This window comes from Condylura cristata, unplaced genomic scaffold (genome assembly GCF_000260355.1).
Source record: "Condylura cristata isolate star-nosed mole 26May11 unplaced genomic scaffold, ConCri1.0 scaffold00003, whole genome shotgun sequence".
In the NCBI taxonomy this organism is placed as follows: domain Eukaryota; kingdom Metazoa; phylum Chordata; class Mammalia; order Eulipotyphla; family Talpidae; genus Condylura; species Condylura cristata.
The window spans coordinates 16547466-16569186 of NW_004567104.1; the positions used below are offsets into that span (position 1 = coordinate 16547466).

Here is a 21721-nt window from a genome sequence, read left to right on the forward strand (position 1 = left end):
TGTGATTGTATAATGACTTTTCTTTTTTAGGTTGTGGCAGAAGAAAAGTTTGTAAATTTTTGAGTAGTTAATAGTGTCTGATCATTTTCAGATGTCAAGTGAGAGTACAGTGTGAAATATCCACTGGATTTACCTTTTACAGGTTATTAATAACTTTAAGAAGCAATTTTAATGGAATGTTTAGGTGGATACCAAATAAAAGACACACTAGTATCTATTGAGAATAATATAAAGCTATAATTATTAAATGTTTTGCAGTGTTTTTGTTCAAGTATATTGTGAAGCATTTTTTTTCTTTCGTACTTTTTGGTTTAACTACTAAGAAAATGATTTTCACACAGTGAAAATGGTCTCCTAAAGTACAATAGATAATGAATTTTATATTCATGTGTATTATGTATATTATGTGTTTATGATTTGGAAGTAATTGTAAACATTTTTTAAGCAATATAAATAATACAGTTACAAAATGGAAAAACAAAGTTTTTTAAAAGTCAGGCTAATGACATACAATGCTTTATATTTCCCCTAATCAGTTTGATCACAAATGGAATCTCTAGTACTTATTGAGCAACATTGATTTGGTATTTTAGGTCTATTAGGTATATTAGTTGCATTTGGGACAGGTCTGGGGTTTGTGAGCTGGAGGAACCAAAAAGGTTCTATATCTAGAAGACAAATATGATGTTATCTAAAGTACATTATAATGAAGTAGATCTGTAAAGTAAGTAGATTCTATAAAAGTGTAAAGCTAGATCAAAGAGTGTTTTATTCATCTTCAACTAAGCATTGTTTTCAAAATTAATTTCATATTCTAGTTGAAGACTGGGATAGTTTCCAGGCTATTTTGGACCATACCTATAAAATGCATGTCAAATCAGAAGCTAGCCTGCATCCTGTTCTCATGTCAGAAGCACCGGTGAGACAGACTTTCCTTTTCCAAGTTTCTCCAGTTTTGTTTTTTAATTTAGGAGTTTTTATTTTTTTCCTTAACTTATTTGGTGATTGCCTCTTTGTTTTAAAATACATAGAAATTCATTTTTTTAATTTTTAAAATTAGGAATTAATTTCTAAGTATTATACAACTTTCACAATTTCAATAAACTAGTCAAACAACATAATGGGGTCTGGTGATTGAAGAAAACATTTGATTTTCCTTGAAAAGCCTGTGATTTCCTGGCGCCCATTTGGCTTGTGAATTTTCCCTTGTGCTTCAAGGGTAGTATAGATCTACTTTTACGTTTAACTCAAGTATTGAACCAGGACAGGAAATTGCTAAAGTCTCCCATGAAATTCATTTCGTACATGGTCAAAGGGCCTAAAGAGCTAGCATAATGATAATCAATGATCAGTATTTTGTTTCAGTCTTCATGAGTTCCATTTATAAGTTATAAACAAGAATTTGGTGTTTGGAAATTTATATTTAGGATTTTGATTACAATATGTACTCCTAAGATTTTATAATGCTTTGTTTATAAGAATCTTCATTTTCTTATATTTTGAAAAATATTATTTTTAGACTTCATAGCAAGGCAATTTTGCTTATTGTATAATTTTAGTTTTGTTTGGTTTGCTTATTAAATTTATTTATAAATAATTTGAAATAATATTAAAAAGAAGTTAGGATTATTTTTCATGTTATTTATTCATTTTTAATGTTTTATATCTTTGTTAAATAGTACTATGATGACTCGAGATAAAGCAACATTTTCATTTTTATAACAATAACTTGTATTTCTTTTTTCCTCTTCTCAAGTGGAATACTAGGGCAAAGAGAGAGAAACTGACAGAATTAATGTTTGAACACTACAACATCCCTGCTTTCTTCCTATGCAAAACTGCAGTTTTGACAGCGTATCCTTGAAAGAGTAATACCAACTTTTCTCTAGAAATAAATGCTGTGGTATTAAAAGGCAATGCACCCAGTAGTCTTCAATCAATTCTAGCTGGTTCTGAAGTTTGGGGGACAGGCAGTATATTCACTTTTGATTTTTACTTGTCTCTCTTAGTGTTTCTTATTGGAATCATACTATTGTATCTGAAGATAGAGAGAAATGGGATAGTTACACTTCAGTCCTTTTTAAAGGGATTAAAAAAATTTTTTTTTAGGAGAGTGAGTAGATGGCAGTGCTTAAACTGCCTGTTTTCTTAATATACTTTTCCTTTGCTCCTATCTAATACCTTAGAGATGTGGAAGTTAGCTATAAATTAAGATTTAATCACCACTTAGTAAGCCTATTAAGGAAAGGATAGGGAAATATTATATCTTGACCTGAAATAATTTATAGTATATGTATTACTAAACACTAATAGATTTAAATAGTACTTCAGAATAATACTGGCAAAATTCATAAGGAAATACATGATTAATTTGATTTTTTTTTTAAAAGATTTAGTTATTTGTGCATACAGAACTGGGGTACAGGCCAGAGGCTCAGGGGCGGTGAGAGGCTTCACCAGAGAGACAGAGTGTGGAACAGAACAGGCAGATTGATGAAGTACACTGCTGAGGGGAGCAGTGGGTGGGTCAGGAGAGATCTGCCACGCCATGTGGTCACCTCCTGGGCAGGCGGGAATTGAACCCATGCAGAAGTGGCTTTAGCTTCTCAGTGCTATGCTTTAACCTGCTGCGCCACCAGGGAGGGCCCTAATTTGAATTTTTTGTATAACAATCATGGCAGCTGAGTGGAGGAGTAGAGTACTCTAACAAAACTTTGTAAGAAAATAAAATTTATTTGCATGATGTAGAACTAAAAACCCTAAAGTCCAAGTTGTGCTGCATTCTTGAATTAATTGCTTGAAAACAGAACTTCATTTTTCACTTGTTTATCCTATCTCCTAGATTACTGTAATATTTAAGTACCTCTCTTTGTATATATTCATGTATATAGATATATGTGAATCACTGTGGTAACTGTAATCTAACATTTGTCTATAGTGCTGTGTGTTGGAGATGACTTGAGCAAAAGTGTGGAAAGTGCAAGTATTTGTTACAGTGACTTAGTTTATAGTTGAAGATTTATATGCTAGAAGTTAGAGGGAGTTGTAAAATTAGGGTTAGATTAGACTGTAGAGGATATGTGTGTTACATTTAAAAAATTTGAAACTTCAGAGCCTAGAGAACCATTTTAGGCTTTGAGTAAAGGATGTGTAGTACTTGGAGACTCAGTGTACACATTATTTAATTTAATTTTCATAGTAAACCTATTGGAAACAGTCAAAGAAAGCAAATTGGTTCAAGTCCACAATTTTAAAATTGCGATCTTGAGTTTCAACATAGGTCTGTTTAGCTGCTTCCTTAGAAAGACTGTATAAACAAAATAATTGGACATTATTTCATTTTTTTGCTATAGAACATTTCTTTTTTAAAGGAAGATAGAATATTTTATTGAACCACACCTTTTCTTTAAAACAGTTTATTTGAATCTGTGCCCAAACAAGAGTCATACATTGTATTTGTTTGATATGTCTCTGAGTTTTCTTTTACTCTGTGCATTCTTTTTTCATCACTTTATTTCTTTGGTTTGTTAAGGGAAGTAGATTGTCCTGTAAAATTTCTCACATTCTGGATTTTGTTGAACAATTATGTTCTTAATTATGTTCCTCTGGATCAGGGTTCTCAAATTTTTAGATAAAGAACTTTTATTTTTTAAAGCTAGCAGTCTTTATCTATCATATTAGAAACTAAAACAAAAACTTAGAAATTATATTCAATTATTTTAGATAGAGTAGTAATAAATACATTATGTTAATATAAGGAAATTATTAATTAGAAGAACATTATCATGCTAGACGTTTTCATATGTTGGATTTGATAGCAGAAGCTGTATTCTCATACCTGGCTTTTGCATTTAGTCTGTTGTATATTGCACATAACTGCCTCTGGAAAACTGTTTTCATGAGAGAATGGAAGTTACAGTGGCAATTAACAGTTTAATATTATTCTAAAAATTGTTTTGACTTCTCAAACATTATGGTCTCAGCACTCCTTTATACTTTTTTTTTTAAAATTTATTTATGCATACAGAACTGGGGTACAGGCCAGAGGTGCAGGGATGGTGAGAGGTTTCACCAGAGACAGAGTGGGGAGCAGAACAGGCAGATTGACCAAGTACACTGCTGAGGGGAGCAGCGAGGAGACAGGAGAGGTCTGCCATGCCATGTGGTCACCTCCGGGGCGGGGATCGAACTTCCACTGAATCGGCTGCGGCTGGCTTGCAGTGCCGCGCTTTAACCCGCTGTGCCACCAGGGAGGGCCCACTCCTTTATACTTTTAAAAGTTATTGCAGACCCCAAAGAGCTTTTGTTTATAAAGATTTTATCTATTGATACTACTATTTGAGAAATTAAAACTAAGTATTTTTAAATATTTACTTATGCATTTAAAAATAACAAAAATAGACCTGTTGGTGTTAAAACAAGTAGCATTTTTATGAAAATGACAACTACAATTCTTTCAAAACAAAAATATTAGTGAGAAGACCAACTTAACTGATGATAGTGGCATTCCTGTATTTGCCAGTGTCAGGCTCTGTTCTCTTAGCTCTTAAGCCGGTGAGGAGGGTTTTAGTTTTCTGCTATCTGAGCCATATAAACATTGGAGAATACAGTGGGCTAAAAAGAGCACGTTGGTCCCTCCCTGTTGATGCAACGGGTAAGGAAGCAGCATTGCAAGCTAGCTGCAGCTGTTTCAGTGCGAGTTCAATTCCCACCCCAGAGGTGATCCACATGGCGTGGCAGACCTTTCTGGCCCGCCCACTGCTCTCTTCAGCAGTGTTCTTTGTCGATCTGCATGTTCTGCTCCCCACTCTTCTGGTGAATCCTCTCACCGCCCCTGCACCTCTGGCTTGTACCCCACTTCTGTATGCATAAATAAATCTTTTTTAAAAAATAAAGAACATGCTTATGCAGCTTTGTTTTTCAAAAGTAGATTGTTCTCTCCTCTTTCTGTTTTGTTTAGGTCCTTTCAAGTCCTGCAATTCAATAGTTCAGCAGTCAAAGGTTTGGATAGATAAACTCAGATGTCAGGGATCAAACTCAGATGTCAGGTATCATTTTTTTGTGATTATTTTGCTACCAGGGTTTCCGTCTTAAATGTCCAGTTTTTCTTTCTGCCCTGACTTCTCATTGTTTACTCATGGTGATAAAGTTGAAATTTCCCCCCACTGTTTTTTCTAATCCACAGCCATGGAACTGGGTAGCACTTTAAGGGAAGTTCTTCTTTCAGTTGCAGTTTTTTTTTTTTTTTTTTAAGATTTATTTATTTGTGCATACAGAACAGGGGTACAGGCTAGAGGTTCAGGGGCGGTGAGAGGCTTCACTAGAGACAGAGTGGGGAGCCAAACAGGCAGATCTACGAAGTACACTACTGAGGGGAGCAGCGGGCGGGTCAGGAGAGGTCTGCCACGCCATGTGGTCACCTCCGGGACAGGCGGGATTTGAACTCATGCAGAAGTGACCTTAGCTTCTCAGTGCTGTGCTTTAACCCACTGCGTCACCAGGGAGGGCCAGTTGCAGTTTTATGAGAAATTTTGGCTGAATTTTGACTGTCTTTGAACATTTCATGGTATCTGAAAATGATAATTTTTAATAAAATGTCCAGGTTTTATAATTGTCATCTATAGGAAAGTTCATACACCTTTATGTCACTTTTTAGCCTGGTGTTACTGTTTCACTTTTTACTAATACAGATAAAATTCACATTTATGTATATAAACGGGTGACCAGAGGGCAATAGAATACCAATAATAGCAAAGGTAACTCAATACTATATCTTTCTGGTCATTTATTCTCAGATCTCTTTAATCACCCCACCTATTTCTTGGATTTGTGCCTCTACCTAGCCCTTCATTTCTCTGACATGCACTTTCTGGCTTAATTTGCCCATAGGTCACATTCAGGCATACACAGATTCCAAAATCCACATCTCTGTCCCAGCTCTTTCTTGTGAATTACATCCATGCCTATCCACCTACCAGAATTTTTTCTATTTTTTGTTTAAGCACTTAAAACTCAATATGTGCAAAACAGAATTTGTTTTCTTTCCCTCCTCTACATTTATCCCTTTGCTTTCTATGTATCATCTTCCAGTTGTCCAGACCAGAAAGAAATCTTTATAACCTGTCACATTTAGGCAGTCATCAAGACCTGTGTATTCTTTATCCCCATTTTTCAAATCCGGCTACTTCTCTTTGTTGAGTAGCACTGTTTTAGGTGTAAGCTGTTTCAGGATTACTGCAGCCCGCCCTCTTGCCCATTCTGCACACTGCAACTGTAATCTCCTAAATTTCTGGTCTGCTTAAAGTCAGAATCATCTTCCACATTTTCTTTCCTTTGTTTTTCTTTCAGACTGTACCGAAGCACTCGCACTTCTTGGGTTTCACCACGCTTTCTTTGCTTCTTGGTTTTCTTACTTTACCCCCATGGTCCCTTCACTGATTGGGCATCCTGAGCTGTCTTTTTATGGCTTTACAATCTCTACTTCACCAAACAGAGCAAAAGAAAAGTTTGGATTTACCTTTATACATCTTCTGCGCTTACATTGGAATGTTAATGCAAGCTAGCAGATTCACCTCCCTTCTTTATCAGCACTAGATTCAAGCACATAACATGCTTAGTAAATATTTGGTGACTGATTAAATGACTGATTGGTTTATGGTGTTTATGTAATATATTCTTTCTGTAGTCCACAGCTGTGGAAAATGGGATCTGCAGCAATTTATTGACTGTTAAATCTACCTGGAATTGCTCTTCCCATTGAGTTGGGGGAATTAAAAATTGCCACTCAGCTACCAAATTGCTGAAGTGGTTCTTGAATCTGATGTGCTGATGTGCACATGACTATACTACAACTTCAATTGCCGTAGCCTCCAAATTTCTACAGCTTCTTGTTAGATGCTTCTCAGTTTGTTATAAACTCTTCACTCTGTCTCCAGAGACTTTGAATGATTATGTGAATTTTGAGCAGCTTTAGTAGTTTTCTCTTTTTGGAAGAAAGGCCAAGTTGCTCATACCACCATTCTGGAAGTCCTGCCTGTTGTTACTTGTTTCAAAATCCGTTACTAGCTGATACCAGTTTTCACCTCTAGGTTTTATTTAACACATTCTACACCATAATGCAGATGTTGAGGAAATGCCTTGTGAAACTTTCCCTTTATAATAAATACTATTTTAGCAGCCATGATACTACTTTACTTTCCTTAATTAACTTAAACTAGATTTGCGAATGGCCGTTCTACTGGGCTGATTTTGGACAGTGGAGCCACTCATACCACTGCAATTCCCGTCCATGATGGCTATGTCCTCCAGCAAGGTAAATGTATTTAACCAGGGCTAAGCCAATGTTGGTTGTCAAGAGTACACTCGTAATGAAATATTGAATAAAACAATGAATTGGACTATCAAAACATATTAGTTTCCAAATGTTTCTTTTTTAAGAGTGCTTTTAATCTTTAGTATATAATGTATATTTCAAACTGATACATGGAATTGTTCAGTTAATTTTATTTGAAAAAAATTTCACAGGTACACAGCAAATTTTTCCCAAGAAGCTTTGATTTAGTATTTCCTAAACTTTACTCTGTTTCATAGGTATTGTGAAATCCCCTCTTGCTGGAGACTTTATTACTATGCAATGCAGAGAACTCTTCCAAGAAATGAATATAGAATTGATTCCTCCATATATGATTGCATCAAAAGTAAGTGATAATTGAATTTTCTTTTTGGAATTCATCTCCACTCCCTGTACCCTGTTGTGAATTCTGTTAACCTAGCACATGTGCTCTTGGTGCTCAGGAAGCTGTTCGTGAAGGATCTCCAGCAAACTGGAAAAGAAAAGAAAAGCTGCCTCAGGTTACAAGGTCTTGGCACAATTACATGTGTAATGTAAGTAGCCCTTAACTCCGTATGAGAACATTATAGGCTGTCTTTGCATAGATTAGGAGAGCTTTGTATTTTTAAGCTTCATAGTTTTAAAGATCATTTTACCTAAAAACTTTATGAAGAAGTTTGTTTCTCATACTTGCCAAACAAGTATATAACAATCTATATTCACTTGAATTACTGTGGTAAGATTTGGAAGTTTGGTTTTTAGGTGTAAACAAATGCTATGCTGTTTTTGTACATTTTTTGGTTAGTAAAATGATTTTAGCCTGTGGAGGCCTGTGAGGGTAGCTGTTGTATTCTCATTCCAACATCAATCAGCCATGTAACAGGTCTTGTTATTCATAGCAAGGACCCAACAAGGATTTCTCTTTAGTAAATATCCATTTCTGAATATAGGAGGTTAGTGAAATAACCTGTCATACCACAATGTATATGTTCATTTATAACCATAGAAGTATATGAAAGTCATAATTTACTATGACATAGGAATATATCTTGTGAGTTATTTGTACCTAAAGATGAAGATTTTTTTTGTGGGTGTTAGTACAAGAAAGACATTAAAAATCTGAAGATAATTTAGTGGTTTTGCCTAGATATTAGACAAGATGTTTTTCTCAACAGCCTAAAGATAATATATATTTCACATCAATTTTTAACAGTGTTATACTATACAGTCATTAAAAGTTTTATAAGATATAATATATAAGCCTGTGTTTATAATAGTGTAATGAAATGTAAGTCAAGTCCAAACTTTAAAGAGAAAAAAAAATGGTGCTTTAAAACTGATTTTGTTATACAAAACTGTGGTAAAACGGTTTCCAATTGTTTACCTCACTGTTGTTCTGTAAGTATTGTAATTTAAATTTTATATAATATGGCTTAGTTCTAATGCAAATGTTTAGAGTTGGGTTTCTTGATACTTGGTCTTTGCCAGGTAGATTTATACCCCTGAAATGCCTTACTCATCCAGGAATGTCTTCCAGTTTCATTCATAAAAAGTATTTAAAACATGATGTCATGAAAGTATAGATTGCAAAGAAAAATTAATAATGCTTTTTCTTTTTGTTTTAATCCTTGTTTAATCCGTAGTGTGTTATCCAGGATTTTCAAGCTTCAGTACTTCAAGTATCTGATTCAACTTATGATGAACAGTATGTTTTTTTATTTTGTCTAAGTCTTGTAATTAATTAATTAATAGTTCATTGAAATCTTGATGCTAATCTTTTTAAAAATTGTAGACTTAAAAGATATGTTTAAAGAAAATCATAGGTTATGCTTAGCCTACAATGGCCTCTAGTATGGGACTGTGGTGGTGGATATGGTATGGAAGCATATTTTTGAAGAGGTGTAAGCCTTTATCTCGAACCCTGTACATTATAAACCTACGTTAATCTCAACTTTAGAATATACATATATGAAGTAAAAAGATGTGCATAATCTACTCTAAAGTTACAAGGTTATGTTATGAAACACTGAATACCTTTTTAAAATATTCTCATTTTGCTCTATTTCAAGTTGGTTACATTTTAGTAAATACAATTTTGAAGAATATTATTTTTTGTCTTTTTTCTTATGTTTTCAGAGTAGCTGCACAGATGCCAACTGTTCATTATGAATTTCCCAATGGCTACAACTGTGATTTTGGTGCAGAACGGTTAAAGATTCCTGAAGGATTATTTGACCCTTCTAATGTAAAGGTACGAAACTTATTTCACTGCTAGTCTTGCTTTATTTGTGTATTTAAAAGTCCTATATAATTATAAAACCTTAATGGGACTAAATTTTGGGGGGTGTACTTTATTGTTTGAAGTTCTTTTATTTTCTACAGGGATTATCGGGAAATACAATGCTGGGAGTCAGTCATGTTGTTACTACAAGTGTTGGAATGTGTGATATTGACATCAGACCAGTAAGTGCCAACCCTCTTTTGTATACAGGTATTGTTTAGGACAGTGAAATACCCCAAATTATTATTTAAGTTGGTAACTTTGGGCATTGATTTTTTCTTTTAAAGATTTACTTATTTGTACATACAGAACTGGGGTACAGGCCAGAAGGCTCAGGGGTGGTGAGAGGCTTCACCAGAGACAGCGGGGAGCAGAACAGGCAAGATCTATGAAGTACACTGCTGAGGGGAGCAGCTGAGGAGAGGTCTGCCATGCCACGTGGTCACCTCCTGGGCAGGCGGGTATCAAACTCATGCGGAAGTGGCTTCAGCTTCTCAGTGCAGTGCTTTAACCCGCTGCGCCACCAGGGAGGGCCCAACTTTGGGCATTGATTTTTAAAGTCCATTTTTAAATAATGTTTAAAAAATATTAAAAGCGAAAATGAGTAACTCTAGAACTCTGGTGTGTAATGTAACTTCTGGCTACCTGTGAATACTCAAAATAAATAAAAATAATTTTAGTTCCTAAGTTTACTAGCTACATGATAAAAGAAGTTAGTGGCTGCTGTTCGATAGTGCATTTATAGAATATTTCTGTCATCACAATCTGGTAGTGCTGGACTAGAGATTTGCAAAATGTGACACTCCATTTATATTATTGTTATATATTATTATATATATATTATTTGTGTTTTTTTTTTCTTGTATGTAGCACAATTTTATTTACTACTTTTGTTTTTCAGGAAGGTGTGGCTTTTATATGGAGTTCAGTTTAAGTGATCTTTCTATTTTAATTTTTCTTACATTTTGTCTTTTAAATAGAAGTGTAATTGGCATATTAGTTTCAGGCTTGCAATATAATGAGTCAGTATTTGTATATGTTGTGAAATGATCACCCCAGTAAGTCTGGTTACCACTTATCACCACACAGTTTACAAAGCCTTTTTTCTTGTGATGAGAACTTTAAGATATATTCTAGAGGAGTGTGGAGGAACCAAATAAGGGATCAAGAGGAAAAAAAAGTATAATAAAGTGAAAATCAAAATCATTGGGCAACTATAGATCAGAGACATTCTATAGGGGAGGAGGAGGGAGGAGGAGCAGGACAGGAGTGGGAAGAGCACAAAGGGACTAAGGTGATAGTGCATGGGTGAATTGGTGGTGATAATTTCATGGGGAGACCACACATTGTAAATGAAAGATGATTTAATAAATAACATTAAAAAAAAATAAACTCTCCTAGCATCTTTCAAATATGCAATACAGTATTAATAACTATACTTAACCATGCTGTGCATTATGGCCCCATGATTTTATTATAACCGGAAATTGGACTTCACACTTTAAACACCAAGTCCATATTATACATTATACTTATTATCTTCTTTAAACCCTAGTCAGTTTGTAGCCAACATACTCCCTCAATTTTTAATTAATTCACTTGCATAGAGCACAGTGTTTGCTCATAGCTACAGGTGTGTCAAAAGCATGTTTGAAAGACTTTCAGGTGGCCATGGATAAAGTTCTTTATTTCAGCCAATCATCTCACAGGCATGTGCTCCTGGGACAGTAGGGGTTTAAGTATGGAATTTTTTTGTGTAAATCCAAGGCTACTTTTGAGGGGGATGCAATTGAATTGAAGTAGATTTACTGCAAGAGAGTGACAGCATCTTGCTTTCAGTGTGATCACTTCTTTTAAGTGATTGTGATTGCAAGAAGATGCTGCTATGTTCCATTTTTTTTCATTAGAAAAGCTAGCTGATTTAAGCATTTGGAATTTTTAAAATATAAATTTGGCCACTAAACAGTTGCTGACATTCAACTTTCTGATGCATATATGCAAATTAAAAGTAAAAATGCTTTTTATAAATAAAAATTTCTTTTTATTTAGAAGGGCTCACCCTGCAGGTTTCGAAGAAATTTCCTCATGTAGTTCTGATGGCTAACCCTTGCAATAGAGAATAGTAGTAATCATTTTGGTCAGGAATATTTTCTGATTATGCTTTGTCCATCATAATCATGACTTAATGTCATTATCTGATTTTAAGTATACAGCTTCCGAATGAGAACTCTAAATTATGCATTGTAAATTGTACTTGTAATAAATATCGCCACTAATTGCCAAAAATTGGATTTTAGAATAATTACCTAGAATTTATTGATAATTACATTTTAGTACGTTAGAATTTGGAGCATTCTAAGAAACTAACAAAACTTTGCTGGACCCTATCCCCAGAGATTTTCATTGCCCCCAGGTATTAATGTCTTCAAAGCTCCCCATAAATAGCCAGGATTGAGACCTATTGGAATAAGCTACCAAATCTATAATAGAAGAACAAAAGAGAAAATTGTAGTGAAGGACATGGTTTTAATTTGTAGTTACATTTAAAACTTGTAATATTTGGATCTAACTAACTTTTCTTATTTTTTTTTTAATCCTAGGGTCTCTATGGTAGTGTGATAGTGGCAGGAGGAAACACACTAATACAGAGCTTTACCGACAGGTTGAATAGGGAGCTTTCTCAGAAAACCCCCCCAGTAAGTTACTTGCTTTTTAGTGATCTTCAGCCTTAACTGTTCTCACTGATGGTGTAATTTTATATTGATGAGATTCATTTTTTCAGTAGATTTTTGTGTATTTTGTGTACAATATTACTTAAAGTTCACATTTTACTAGATGATAACTATTACTCTTATTTGAATCCTATTTTATTCATTGCTTTCATACTTAAGTGCCTATAATCTGCTAGGTGGTAGGATTAAAAAAAAATACAGTCCCTGCCTGCCATGGGTTCAGTCAAGGATGTATAGGTATATGAAAAATGACTGTAATGTGCTAAAGCTTCAGAATGTCATGAAACAAGTACTGTTGGGAACAGAGGAGCAAGCACCTAAATCCTTGGAAATCTCAGAGGAAGGCCTCTCGAAGAAACTATAAAGACTAGAACTGTTCAGCTGGCTGACCATTTGTGAAAAGGCAGAAAAATTGGAAGGAATACCATGTGCAAAATATGAAGGGAAGATGGCATATTCTAGTCGTTCAAAGAAGTTGGTATATGGTCTGTGTAGAAGTGGGGAGGAGAGTGTCGTGACTTGAAAATTTGGATGATCTGTTAGTATCTATGGGTGCTATAACCAGCTACCACATACTGGGTGACTTAAAACAATTTAAAATCTTTCAGTTCAGAAGCTAGACATCTAGAATCAATATATAGTGAGGCCAGGATATTCTGAAATACTGAAGATCCTTTCTTACCCCCTTCCTAGTTTCTGATGGTTTGCCAGCAATCTTTGGTGTTTTGTGGAATGTAGCTATGGCAGTTCAGACGTTATCTCTATTGTCACATGGCATTCTCCCCTTTCTTAAAAGGACTTGTTTTAACTTTTTAGTCTTCAACATACACAGAAACCCTATATCCATTCAAAATACTAGGGATTAGAATTCAACATTATCTAACCCACAACAGGTTATGTTGCTTAAGAGTAATTGTTTATTATTAATGTTGCTTGTTCTATCTTATTATTAGAGGACTTACACAATAAAATTTGACAGAGGTCTGAATGGCTCCTGCATTTGGTATATGATAGTAACTTGTGAGGACAGAAGATCCTGGTTTAAAGAGAAAGAATTAATAGTCATAACCTTAAGATTTTAAAAACTGCCCTCTATTAGTTTTTAAGGAGTTACACTAAATAACTACATTAAAAAATTATTAGGCCCTCATAATACCTAAAGAATTTGTGTATTTGATAGTTTTAGTTAAATGTTGACATAAGCACAAGTTTGAATGCCTTATTTTACTAATCTTTAGATATATTGACCTAGAGCACATTTAATGATAATCATTAGATCTCTTAGAAAGTCAGAATTTAACTTCCTGTCACCTTATTATATTTGATCATACTAATACTTACTTTTCCCTGTTTTAGAGTATGCGGTTGAAATTGATTGCAAATAATACAACAGTGGAACGGAGGTTCAGTTCATGGATTGGTGGCTCCATTCTTGCTTCTTTGGTTAGTAAATACTTCGCAAAATAAAGAATCATACTGAATAATTTAATTGTACCAGTGAAAATACTGAATTTAATAAAAATACTAAAAAAACTAAGTACATTATCTTTGTACTTACTGTTGTCAACTGGAGAACCAGAAATATAGAATTAGTCTTACATTTTCTAACATTTAGAGAAATACTTCATTCCTTTATTAGTGGATGTTTGTAATCCTAATTTGTTTCCCCTCTCAAGCGGAGGTGGAAAATCTAACTCATTCATGCCTCTTCTCTCATTGGACTTACCTGTAGCACAATTAGGTTACTCCTTCTCATGTCTGGTTGCCTCATGGTGAGGAAAGGAAGTCAGAAATTGTTCTTGGGGCAAATGGTGAATTCATGGTGCTAGATTTTGCGTTTTGCTTGGACTGGTGCTGTCTTGAATTCAGGAGTCCTTGTAGTTTCCTGTATACTCTATACTTGAAGCATTTTGCCCCTCACCTCAGAGCAGCCAAGGCACATGTCATAAAGTACTTGAGCTAAGTATCTTTAAGTTATAAGTGAAACTGTCCACTTATTCCTTTTCCATGCTCTATTTCTAATTTCCTAATACATTTTAGATCAAATTGTATTCCATGTAATAACTTGAATAGTTAAGGAGCAGATTTTATTAATGTAACCCAGATTCTTTTGATCATGTTTTTACCTTCTGTTTATTTGGTATGGTGCTTATGTACTATATTATATATACTTGCAAGATTTTTGGTTCTGAGGGGCACTTTTGAGTTCTAAATATTAACATTTATTAAGTTCTAGAATAATTGTTAATAGTTCTGTGGTTCACCAAACCTTCCAACAGTTTCTGTTGTAGCTTTAGGTTGACACAGAGCCATCATAGCTAAACCCTTTATCTTCTTTCACCATCATTTGAAAAACCCACAATAGTGTAACAGACTTAAAAGGACTTAATATACTTTCTAACCTTAGACAAGACTAAATAGTGCCTTTGGGTGTGTGTAGGACAGAAATAAGAAAACAATAATGAAATATCATTCGGGGGAATTTAAGAGTTCGTCAGAGATGTGAGAGTTATTAAAATAAAGAATTTAGAAGACTTTCTCATAAAGGTAGAATAATACATATACTTTTCTATTTTACAGGGCACGTTTCAACAGATGTGGATTTCCAAACAAGAATATGAAGAAGGAGGGAAGCAGTGTGTAGAAAGGAAATGCCCTTAAAGAGTTCCCAAATCTCTACCTTCCTGTGTCACCTTACGTTTCATAGCTTTAGTATACTCAGGAAAAGAATGACCATCTTTTGTAGAATGTTTATACATTTTTGCATATTTCAATTCCCACTTAAATTTTTAAAGGCTTTAACTGGATCTATAAATTAAAATAAGTTTGTGCTTTCCTTGAAATACACTTATTCTTATTACAAGCATTTTATAATTTTGTATAAATGTCTATTTTCTCTAAGATTTTTTTTTTTTTTTCAGTAAAATGCTTTTCAACTTTGTTTAGTATCTTAATTGCCAGTGGACTGATAGAACTCCTTTTTATTAACTAGTAAGACTTATTGCCTATGCTTTTTACATTAGGCTTGCAAAATTAAATAAAAATTACTAGCCATTCCAGAAATACAATTTTGGGCTGTTGTGTGTTATCACCACTTTAAGCATTAAATGTATTTTTCAGTATTTTAGGTGAAAAGTATTTACTGTTTATTAACAGTCCAAACTCCCTTCATACTTTACTAATGATAGTAGTAAAACTGTTATCTGAATCCCAAAAACTACTGTATTGCCTTTGCTGGAGCAGTTGGTATCATTTTACCACAGGTGACACTAAAAACTTTAGAAAATGGTAATTTGAACTTTACACCTGAAATTAAAAATATCTGGAAGAAGCATGACCCAATTTCAGAATTAGTATGTCTCATATAAATACCACAATTGATAGCTATTTGATTAAAACACAATTTCTTGACAAGCCATTTAATATATATTTACTTTTATAAATCAAAACCAAAAATGGTCAATGAAGAGCTTAGACATCTTAAGCAAGACTTGTCTTCTGAGTTTGAGAAAGATGTGGAAACTTTTCCTGAAGAAATTTTTCTTTCTTTTTCTCTAAACTTTTCTTCCTGGTTTTGATGCGCATTTGTTTCTCAAGTTTCAATCTATAATAATAAAAGCATAACAGCAATTTATGTAAAATTTCTCTGTTATCAATATGAAAACACATCAAGCAATATGTTCGAATCAATTACTTAAAAGCCTCAATCATGCCACTCTCTGTATCAGGTATGTCATGTGTATTATTAAACTTGAACAGTCACTGTAAACCTGCACAAGCCAAATGTGAAACCAAAAGCATCTAATTTACAGTTTCTAATTTCCTGACAGGAAAGAATGTATAGATCTTTTGAGCCTATAACAGGTTGAGCTATCTTTCTACTATATTTTATTGAATATATTAAACTTTTTACATCCGAGATATGCCCTGAGACTTTCCTAATTGCCTAATTTCAAATAATATTCATTATACCATGTCATTCCCTCTACAAGGAGAAATAAAACCACACTAAGAAATGATGCTTAGGTGCCAGTATGACTAATGTCATATGAGGCATTTGTACCTCATTTAATTATGTTACTCTCTTATGACCACTCATGAATCATAAAAATTGCAAATAATGGGATCTTGGATACTAATTCTCAACTTTAGTTGGTAATTTACAAGATAGATTATTAATCAGTAGGCATACAAGCTATAGCAATACCATAAAAGGAGTATTTAACTAACCATCATATGGCACTGCTAAGGGGGAGGTCATAGAAATTGTGATATGCATTATATTTGGTTAAAGATAAAATACATGTATAAACAAAGGAAGATGTAAGCTACTCTGTAATAAAATATAAATACTAAACTAAGCTGAAATCTGATTATCTACTAGTCATTAAAATTTAAATTTTAATCATTCATAAAAAAAAAATCTGAAAGAATAAAGGTTCAAGAATATTCAGATTAAACTAGAAATGTGTGGAAAAAAGAAACCTTTCACTGTTGGTGGGAATATAGACTGGCCTGAGCCCTATGGAAAGCAGTGTGGAGGTTCCTCAAAAGACTACGTGAATCTGCTATATCACCTACCAATTCTACTCTTAACTCTGTACTCCCAAAATACAAAACGCTAATTCAAAATGAATCCTGCACTCCTATGTTTGTTACAGCACTATTTACAACAGCCAAGATATGGAAATAACTAAAGTGCCCTAAAGCAGAAGAGTGGGTCAAGAAAGACACAGTATATTATATGAGCAACGGAATATTACTCAGCAATCAAAAAAGATAAACTCAAAGCTACTTTTAGCAACTTGGACGGAGCTGGCAGGGATTACGCTAAGTGGAATAAACCAGAAGGTGAAAGATAAATACCAGATACCAGTGTCACTTGGGAAATACAGAAAAACCAAACAAAGGGTCAAAGGAACTTTAAAACCCTTGAAAGCTGACTACAGAGCTGAGGTGTCCAGGGAAGAAGGGGGATGGGAGGATGTAGAGGGTAAGAGCACAATGTACTGTGGTGATGGACTATGGGTGCCTTGATGATAGGAGAGCTACCATGACCACACCTAAAGGGAAAAATCCTACACTGTAAAACCAGTAAGACAATGTTATTTCATTAAAACTTTTTAAAAAGATTTAAAGAATAATCAGATTATACTGTCTCCTTTGATATAAGGCTTTTGCCTGTAAAAAAGGTACCAGATTCATAAATTCTTTATTTAAAAGTCAAGTTACATATCACTAAGGGGCAAAAGGATGAAATGGTACGGCTTGAAGAAATTGTAGAAAATAAAAGCAGTGTAGTTAGATGCCTTCAAGTGCTCATCAATGCAATAAACATCTGCATATGGAGATTTCAAAGCTGAAGGAACAAGACAAGCACAATGGTAGAAAATGATCAATGTATTTAGGAAATAGGAGAAAGGTCTAACTTTGATGAAGGGTAACATTAAATTGTGGAAAAATGGGGTGGTGGTGAAGGATCTGGATTTTATACGGTAGACAAATAATTCTGTATGTTTCTTCAACAGCACTGATGTCATAAAAAGCTTGAGGAAAATTAGCCAGAAACAACATTTTAATAAACTGGAGTGAGTAATTCAATTTGATGAAGCAGAATTGCACTAGAGCAAAGAGTGCTGAAGAAAGGCCAGATCCTGGAGACATTTTTGAGGAAGAGTTGAAGGATTGGTGGACATTAGAGCACTGAGGATGAAAAGGTTAAGTGCTATGCAGAATGGAGTACTGAAGATAAAACTTGATGAGAGGCAGCTGGTTTTGGTGGAGAAAGTGAAGAACCTAAACTGATTCTGAAGTATACTGAAAAAAAAAGTTCAGTGTAAAGGTAAATTTCAATCCTGTTTTAAGTTTCTCTGAAGTATTTTTGTTGTTTTGTATGGAACAAATGTGGGGGGAAAAATCATTTTTTAAAAGACACTTGCTGAAAAAGGATGTGCCATCCAAGTTAGAAGCTGGAGTTCATGAGCTGTAGGAATTTCCCTTTAAATTCCAGTACTTTCCTTAAATTCTGATCTTTCTCTAGCACCTTTACGCAGTAACCTAGAATCCCTACCCTGTTTCTTTCTGCAGTCATCAGAATGGGAATTGGGGAACAGCCTGCCCTGGAAACCACAAGCAATTCTTTCCCATTCCAGTTGCAATTTTGGCTTCTGTCTGCTATCAGATGTGGATTCTCATGTTTTAAAGGAACTTTTAAACTAGTTTTAGTTTTTATAATGATTAGCTAGGGGTTCATGAGACCATTTACATAGAATATGTTCTATATTCTCCCTCTTCAATAGTAAACTCAATGCCAAAATTAATTTGTTATAGAAAATACTTAGAAATCGACATTCTGCAGGATGAGATGAATTCAGAGAAAATACAACAGGCTTCTTACCAGAGCCTCTTCATTTAATGAACCCTGCAATCAAATGAGCTAATATTTTATGGTACTGAAGTATTCAGACCTTCCTTTTAAATCTAAGGATTTAGCCATTATTTGCATACAGATTGATGAAAGAGAAAAGTCATGGAAGAATATACTTTAGAATGCTATCAGATATTTCACAATAGTAAGATCATATAAAACTTTGTCCTCTGATTTTTCTATTTTTCCACAATGAACATGCATTACCTCGTCATCTGTCATTGAACATAAAGTCAAATATTTTATTATTAAGGTACAAGGGTAGCTCACCTGACAAAGTGGTCTACATAGGGCATCGCAAAAAATCGTTTCCTCTTGTATCTTTTGTTTAGGTACCACGGTATAGGCCACTGTTTGAACTTGTGCCTGCCAATAAAGAAAAAAGTAATGTCTTATAGAAAACTAAATACATTTCCACTGTTCACAATTTTAACCTTCTTTGGATTAAACAAAATGATATCCCTTACAGGTCTCTTGTAAGTGTTAATGAAATAAGAAATATTATAAAGTTGGAGAAAAGTGTAGAAAATATACAGCAATATAAATGAAGTAAACCCATTGCAAAATTGCAATGTTAATATTTTGCAGTGCTTGCTTCAGATCATAAATTTAAAGATACAGATAAAATTCTCTACTTACACAACAGTTCTGAGCCACAAACTGAACAGTATCATTGCCAGTTTTCTTACATATATACAAACTATATATGTACATAATCACATATACATTTGTATGCATTTGTGTACATAAACATAAGTATATATTTCATGTATATTTTGTACTTTTAACATGTAAGTAAATTGCACCAACTTTTACAGTTATCTATATCTATTTCAACGTAATGAAACCTAAAAATCCATAATGTTGAGTAGGAAAAAAGGAAACTATGAATTGATACTGTATTTATTTGAAAATACTTCAAGTAAGAAAGTAGGAGGATTTGAGCATTTTTTAAAAATTTAGATTAATCTGTTATATTAAAGCCTAAATTTCAATCTCTTTGTAACTCTGGCTTTCATTATATAATTTGATAGTCAGTGTCGCAAAAGATACTAGGTATTTTATTTCCGTCAGTTCATCAAAAAGGTAACAGTCAAGGGGCTGAAACATCCAAAAACCAATCCCTAACAAGACTGTCAAATGTTCTTTTTGAGAGGAAAAAAAATTTTGGATGTAATTTTTTAAAGAAAGGGCTCTGCATTTAAAATAAGGCTACCTTAATTTTACATGCAACAGAAAATTAGGAAAAAGGCACTGGAACTAAAATGTCTGAGTTTATAAGTAACATAGGAAAGACGACATAATTGCTTTGTTCACTATTTTCACTCAGGAAAAATTAAAAGCAAAATTGAAAAAAATCCTTGAAGAGAAAAGCTCTTCCACAGATTATAAAATTGACATTCCCACCCCTTTCTAGTTGACCTCAATTGGAACAACCCAAATAAAATGAATAGAAAATAAAAGTTCTTAGATGTTTTGGCAATCTATTTCATGCACTGTCTTAAACGATTATAGTAACACAGATCCCCTAAATCTAGCTGCAAATTCTGTCTGGCCAGGCTGCCCCTGTTTTTCTTAACTGCCTCAGAATGGGGGTCTGTGGGGGCACGGTGAGTCCTAAACACCACAACCTATAAGTAAGTGCTATTATTTGGTATAATTATCAAAATAACCTATAAGTAAGTGTTACTATTTGGTATAATTTCAAAAACAAGACATTCTCCCACCACCCAAAATACCTTCCCCATTTTGTTGACCTAAGCTTAAAAATCTGCTAATAATGCTATCTTTTGGCAACTCAATCCAAATATGAATTAACTCCTGTGATAGAGAGAATATACTTGCTCTTCTCAATTATTTATACCTCAGTGTGAAGTTTATTATCAGGATTCTGGGAACTGCATGTGCACCCTGATGGCCACAGGAACAAGCCGAAAGAACTCACTGAAAGTTTTTTTTAATAGTCCCAGCTTCTTAATGGGCAAAGAGGACAGGTGTGCATCCTAAAATTAGTTTACTGGGGCATAGAACTCTGAAATTATATGTGCACAGATATGTTTTTCTAGGGGAAAAGACCTATAATTTTCATCAAATTCCCAAAAGTCCTGTGATTCACATACGATAAAGAACCTATAAAAACTGAATCATAGAAATGGGATGCCTGGGCTACCAGATAAATCTACCTTCCTTCATATTCTGGAGCTCCAAAGGAGTTTAGAGACATATGTTTATATTAGCTACAGCTCTGAGGTATCTCATATGATCAGTTTTCTTAAGAGATACTGGATGGGGTTGAGGCATGGGCTTTACATGCTCATTTTAGAAAATCACAATGTAATTTGTACCATATGATTCTTCCAAAGATGTCTCTTCTCCAAGCACCAGGTCTAGCTTTTTCTTGACCAGTCTGAAGAAGTCTTATAGCATCTTCTCTTTCCTGAACAACTTTATCTAATGCATCCATGGAATCTATTACCTGAGACAAGAAAAATACACCTTATTCAAAATGACAAACTTCTTTCTAGTTTAACTTTCCCAGAGCCAAAAATACCTTCCCACAATTCAGTTTATATCTTAAATTGAGAGTAATTTTTTTATTTCTTGATAAAGTTTCCTTAGTAGTGTCAGAAACCTTGAAAAAAATTGCATATATTTGAGGTTTAAAAAAAATATGGTCACTTTCAGCTTACCTGAAGAAAATTTATTGTTTTTCTTCTACTAATTGAAAGAGCTGAAATTCACCTCTGAATAAACTTTTTAAAGCAGGGGGAGAATAATCTACTATTGAAGTTTAAGTCTTATAACAACACCACTCTAGCAAAAACTCTTCCAACAAATAATGTGTTTATATGTATTTAGAAATATAATGCATTTATAATAGCCAATGTCTGAAGTAAAGATATAATTACTTTATTTTACAAATGTTGTAGAGCAAAAAAGACATCTACCAC

The 21721-nt window shown here is 33.9% G+C and overlaps 2 protein-coding genes across 3 annotated transcripts in view; one reads left to right on the forward strand and one right to left on the reverse strand.

Moving 5' to 3' along the window:
- ACTL6A (actin-like 6A) overlaps positions 1–15408 on the forward strand; it is a 35708-nt gene extending 20300 nt beyond the window's left edge. For both annotated transcript variants that reach the window (XM_012734354.1, XM_004674989.2), the window contains exons 4-14: positions 819–919; positions 1757–1854; positions 7218–7312; positions 7591–7697; positions 7795–7884; positions 8974–9035; positions 9467–9581; positions 9713–9793; positions 12212–12307; positions 13700–13786; positions 14924–15408. In XM_012734354.1, the coding sequence (XP_012589808.1) occupies positions 819–919; positions 1757–1854; positions 7218–7312; positions 7591–7697; positions 7795–7884; positions 8974–9035; positions 9467–9581; positions 9713–9793; positions 12212–12307; positions 13700–13786; positions 14924–15004 (1013 nt within the window). In that variant the 3' untranslated portion in view covers positions 15005–15408. The remainder of the gene's footprint in view (positions 1–818; positions 920–1756; positions 1855–7217; positions 7313–7590; positions 7698–7794; positions 7885–8973; positions 9036–9466; positions 9582–9712; positions 9794–12211; positions 12308–13699; positions 13787–14923) is intronic.
- A 351-nt stretch (positions 15409–15759) lies between these two features.
- MRPL47 (mitochondrial ribosomal protein L47) overlaps positions 15760–21721 on the reverse strand; it is a 13397-nt gene continuing 7435 nt past the window's right edge. Inside the window, exons 5-7 of the mRNA XM_012734362.1 lie at positions 21116–21246; positions 19041–19136; positions 15760–15947 (exon numbers count right to left, since the gene is read on the reverse strand). Of these exons, the coding sequence (XP_012589816.1) occupies positions 15824–15947; positions 19041–19136; positions 21116–21246 (351 nt within the window). The 3' untranslated portion in view covers positions 15760–15823. The remainder of the gene's footprint in view (positions 15948–19040; positions 19137–21115; positions 21247–21721) is intronic.